Source organism: Megalops cyprinoides, chromosome 2 (genome assembly GCF_013368585.1).
Source record: "Megalops cyprinoides isolate fMegCyp1 chromosome 2, fMegCyp1.pri, whole genome shotgun sequence".
NCBI lineage: Eukaryota > Metazoa > Chordata > Actinopteri > Elopiformes > Megalopidae > Megalops > Megalops cyprinoides.
Genome location: NC_050584.1, coordinates 11,711,774 through 11,716,707, shown reverse-complemented (window position 1 = coordinate 11,716,707; position 4,934 = coordinate 11,711,774). Strand labels below are relative to the sequence as shown.

At 42.1% G+C, this 4,934-nt stretch overlaps 1 protein-coding gene across 1 annotated transcript; it reads right to left on the bottom strand.

The window, feature by feature from the left end:
- Nucleotides 1–452: 452 nt before the first annotated feature.
- Nucleotides 453–2,942, bottom strand: si:ch211-196f5.2 (uncharacterized protein LOC556372 homolog). The gene is made up of 3 exons (XM_036522780.1): nucleotides 2,630–2,942; nucleotides 1,872–2,101; nucleotides 453–1,221 (listed from the first exon to the last, which is right to left on the bottom strand). The coding sequence occupies exons 1-3, from the start codon at nucleotides 2,749–2,751 to the stop codon at nucleotides 1,130–1,132; spliced, it is 444 nt and encodes a 147-aa protein (XP_036378673.1). The 5' UTR covers nucleotides 2,752–2,942; the 3' UTR covers nucleotides 453–1,129.
- Between the last annotated feature and the right edge of the window lie 1,992 nt (nucleotides 2,943–4,934).

The window sequence follows — 4,934 nt, the reverse complement described above, 5'->3', positions numbered from 1 at the left end:
AGCACCTACTGTATCCTCCAAAACACCACTATGGTTCCCTTCTTTTTATTTGTGTAAAGTATATTCTTCAAGTCCAGGGATCATTTCTGTTTGTCCTGTCTTCAAAGTCTCGTTTACCCTCTCTTGCATTGCACTCTCTGTCCTTGACTGATCTCATATCTAGCGTCAGTCAGTTATGGAAGATGGCCAGCTAGAGTTATGGAAGTTGCAGAGCTCACATCTAGCCTCAGTCAGTTATGGAAGATGGCCAGCTAGAGTTATGGAAGTTGCAGAGCTCACATCTAGCCTCAGTCAGTTATGGAAGATGTGTGCGTTGGGACACATATACACTGGACCAATTTGAAGGAAATGGAAGCTATAGATACAAAGAACAGCATGACTGTTTATTACATTTGCACACATCTACATCACAGCAGAGCTTCATTGTTAGCCTTAGGACTGCTTAGGCTGTGTTGTTTCATTAGACATGAAATATACAAATCGCTTTCTCCATTTACATATCAGCATAAAGGTCCAGGTGGGTATGCTGGGATCCCTGTATGCTGAAGAATACATTTTCTGCTGAAAGTAATGTTCTGAGAACATTCCATTGGATGCTTAGACACAGAGAAACGCCGGAGTCATTACAACAACTGCCCTGAATTCTACAAGCTTTAGCGAAGAGTTAAAAGTAAAATGTTGTCATCGTGATCCACTTCTTTTAGCTTGTGGACATAGAGTACGAATGCATTAAGATAAAAAACCATTATGTAGCGTATGTATGTGCTACATATGTCCCATACACAGGGGTTTCACCGTATTCATCCTCCAGTGGTTCAAACTGCTGTACAGCCGGCCTTAAAATCTACCCTCACTTTCATGAATTTAAGCAAAAATGCAGAAGGTCCTCACTCTGAATGCAAAATACCTCAAAGCAAAACAAAACAAAACATAATTTATGGCTGTTGCACAAGTACAACACAGAAACCACAAAAACTGGAGAAGTGTGCTACATCAGAACATGCATATGAATGATGCTTGGCCTTTTCTCTAAAAAGGTTTAAAAATGTCAGTCTAAGGCTACACTTTTGCTTGGATAGATTACAGTATTGAAACTGAATTATGGTCCAGTTTCGCGTTTCCTCACTCTTCAAACGTCAAGCTTCTCCTCAGTTTTCTGCCATTTCGGCTGTACCTCTGTGTCCAAGGCAACAGTTATCTCCACTGGCTGGGAATCAATCTCTGGAGGGGAGAGAGAGAGCGTGAAAGATATAAATACAGAAACTGATGTAAATACTAAGCAATGCACAGAGAGGTGGTACATGCACTACAGTAACACATTTTTTGAAAGAGGTAATGTGCGAGGTAACTGACAGACAATTGATGATGGATTAACGTGATGTAATTTCTATTACGGACATGGAGGAATTGCACGCTGAGGTGACAAAGTGATGCAGTGTTATGAGAATTTGAAGTTGTGGGATATTTCGTCAGGATACTTGGCTCGGAGAATGCGACAGTCAGCCCGTCTCAGCTTCTCATGTCTCTAGAGGGAATCTAGGGGCTTTAGTCTCAAAAGATGCCGGAATTTTACTATAAATATTGGTCTAAATATCAGAATGCGTAAACTAGTAAATGAGATAACCAGCATTGACTTTGTAGACCCAGTTACGATAGCCAGATACTAGACAGCCAGTACAGTGAATGTATCTCAGATGAATAGCTAGTACAGAGTGATAACAGCCATAATGAGTTTGAGTGAAATAGCCAGAGTGACAGAGTGAGATTATTCCTGTGGGTTAGCCAGCACAGAGTGGGTTTATTCTTAGTGGGTTAGCCAGCGTGGAGTAAGCTTGTCCAGTAGCCAGTGCAGATAGGGGCTATACCCTTACCTGGGTGTGTGTGTTTCCAGGGCAGGACAGCCACAGAGCTGCAGCAGTAGGAGCGGTCAGTGTGGGTCTCAGTGCTGTACAGAACCTCCTGGGTCTCAGGTTCCCCAGGTTGCTGGGCCTTGACCCGTACCTCTAAAACAATGACCTCCTTCTCCTTGAGCTTGCCCGACTTGTTCCGGACCCGGGTGCGTTTGGTGTCCACCCATACTACCCGCTCCTTCACCGCTGAACTGCATGCAGACAACACAACACACAGTCTACTGATCCCCCTGGATGATCGTAGTCTCTGCACCCACACAGTACACCACAGTGGATGGAAATATAGTGGTTCTACAGTACTGCACATTAACACACACACAGACATTGACACACACAAAGTCTCATTTCACACAGCACTGACTGTGGTGATATTACACCATGCATAACGCAAGGGTGGGGAGTGTGCACTCTCCACCAACCTACTCGCAAATTTTGGCACATGCATCCTTTGTTAAGACATACAGACAGACATGCTGAATGAGTGTTTTAAACTATCACCTACCTCACACACAAGCTCTATAATCCGTACACTTTGTCCTTAACTTTGAGAAAGGAACGGTATCTTAAATGAAAGTATTACTTGTTTCTACTCCTACACATCACACGTTCAGTGGGCACTGAAATTCATGAAAAACACAGAACTGAAGAAAGGAATCCTTGCCCAAAGTACCATATCAGTCAGAATGTAGCTATAAACACTCATCGTATGGTAGGCTTACTGTTCAATGCCCAGGTCGGCCAGCGTGGTGTCCAAGAAAGGGAAAGCCTGCTCTGGGCTCAGGATCTCGATGGGCAAAGACACGCACATGGGCACCTCCAGCTGCAGCTCGGCACGAACCATTTTGCCCTGGCCGATGAGAGTCTGTAGGGTTGCCTGCTTCTCTATACCACTGTTCTTCCAACAGTCTGGAGTCCTTGGAATCAACTACCTTGTCTGTCTATCTGTTTGCTACCCTGAAAGATCAGGTAGCCAATATCTGTTTACCTCCCGCGTGCCCCTGGCTCTTGTCGCTCGACTGGCTCACTGTGTTGTTGGAAACTGTCCGGCTTACTGCGCTAGTAGTGCAAAGTACAAAGGGTATGTTTCCAGTGTGTTTCCAGTGCTCCTCTGTTCGTGTTGAACGTAGGTACTGTGTTGGTCAAATGGTACCGCCGAGACCACTGAGTGAATCGCTCTGTCCCTCTCCGGTGGATTTAAATGCTCCGTGTGAATGTGTGTAATGTGTCACTCAGTCGTGAGTTTATTAGACTGTCAGGGTCTGATGAACTGACTTGTTGTGTTCATTGCCAAGGGTTCCTCCTCACCTCCTCTACGCATTTTTGTTGTCCTGGTGTTTCTACTATGATCGCATGAAAGTGTGACCAGTATAAATCCGTAGTAATAGAAGCCAAAATTACATTTTGGTTTGTAATGTTATAAATACGCCTAGGACTGAAACTCTCTTCCTCTAAATTAAATACCAAATAAATGTGTTTAATATTGGTATTTAAATGTTAGCATCCATGTACTTCAAAAAATTAACTGTTATTTAATTATTTTATGTTTCACTTGGATGTATGTTTGGTCAAAGGTGACTCTCACACCTGGTTGAAGAAGGCCCTTATCGAATAAAATGAGTGTTTAGGACAGTGAAATTTTCTGCATAATTTAGGGCATGTTAAATGTAACTAGTAATAATAGCAACTGTACTGATACTAATAAGTATTATTATAATAAAGTTTGTATTATTTTGGTTGGACACTGAAATTTTGTCATGCAAAAAGAAGAGTAGAATTGAAAAGTACATAATAATAATAATAATAATGATTTATTTATGAAGAACATATAATCTCAAAGTGCTGCACATGGTGTTCATTGAAAAACAAATAAATGAACAACAATGAGCAGTCCTATAAAATGAATGATAATGGTTAAGACAACAATGTAATGATGGGGAGTAGATCAATATGCGGCTGTAGGCAGATGTGTGTGCGAATCTTTGCAGAGTGTGTATGTGTTCATTACCAGTCTGTTTATGATCAGTTCATCATTTGGGGCATGGCAGCATGCCACAATGTTTTGTGGGTAAAAATAATTCTGGTGGCATTGTAAGGCTTCCTTCGGTGATGTTTCATGTTTCTGTGTATAAGGACGCAGTATTGACAGTGACTGGAAAGTGAAACTGGGGATTCATGTAGGTGTATGTTTGCCCATGTGTGCCACTTCAGGTTTTATTTCAGCAAAACCCTTTCGAGCTGCTTTGTGTAGTTTGATTAATAATATGAATTTACAACAGTTCACTTCCCTCAGAAATATTACAGCCGTAATAAAAGATTTAGCAGTAGGTTTCCTTTTCTCTCTCTCTTGTCTCTGACAGCTCAGTGTACAAGTACTGACTGATTTATTGATTTTTCACAGTCGGGTGCGACATTTTAAACATTCAGAAAATCTGTTCAGCTAATAACCCTTACAGCCCTCTGCTGTCCATTTGTCCAACTGGCACGTGCCTAGCCTATGTCCACAGAGCCCCCCTACCCGTAGTGTCTGCGTCAGTGCACGCTAACACAGACGCTCTGGCCACACCATGTAACGCAACACGCCAGAAGCCCAATTCCTCTTATCAAAAAAAACTAATGCAACACAGATTTAGGCAGACCGTCATCGGTTGCGTTTTCAAAAGAACGGCCCCAAATTTATCAGATGCAAGGTTAACACTTCACATAAATGCCTTTCAAGTGTACTGTGTATCAATCAAATTTTATTTTTAGAGGGAATTTGCATGAGTGAATTATCACAAAGTGCTGAATGTTCTACTGAGGGAGTTGAAAACCCACAAACCCAGGACCCACTGGGAAAAGCTGGAAAATTTCCCTGCAAAAAGGTATTTACCATCTGAGGTTCCTTTAAATAGTGTGGCACTTTTTTGTTTAGTATATTCTTTATGACTTTATTATCCATGTGTGGAATTCCCAACTGTGTCACATTAGGCTAGGAGAAGAGCCGATTGTGTTCCACTGTTGCAAACTCCCAGACTTTGCCAGGAA

Excerpts from the sequence above, each read along its gene's own strand:
- si:ch211-196f5.2 (XM_036522780.1), bottom strand. The coding sequence starts at position 2,751 with ATGGTTCGTGCCGAGCTGCAGCTGGAGGTGCCCATGTGCGTGTCTTTG. Across the intron at positions 2,102-2,629 it reads GCCGACCTGGGCATTGAACA|TTCAGCGGTGAAGGAGCGGG; the intron begins GTAAGCCTACCA and ends GTCTGCATGCAG. Across the intron at positions 1,222-1,871 it reads CTGGAAACACACACACCCAG|AGATTGATTCCCAGCCAGTG; the intron begins GTAAGGGTATAG and ends TCTCCCCTCCAG.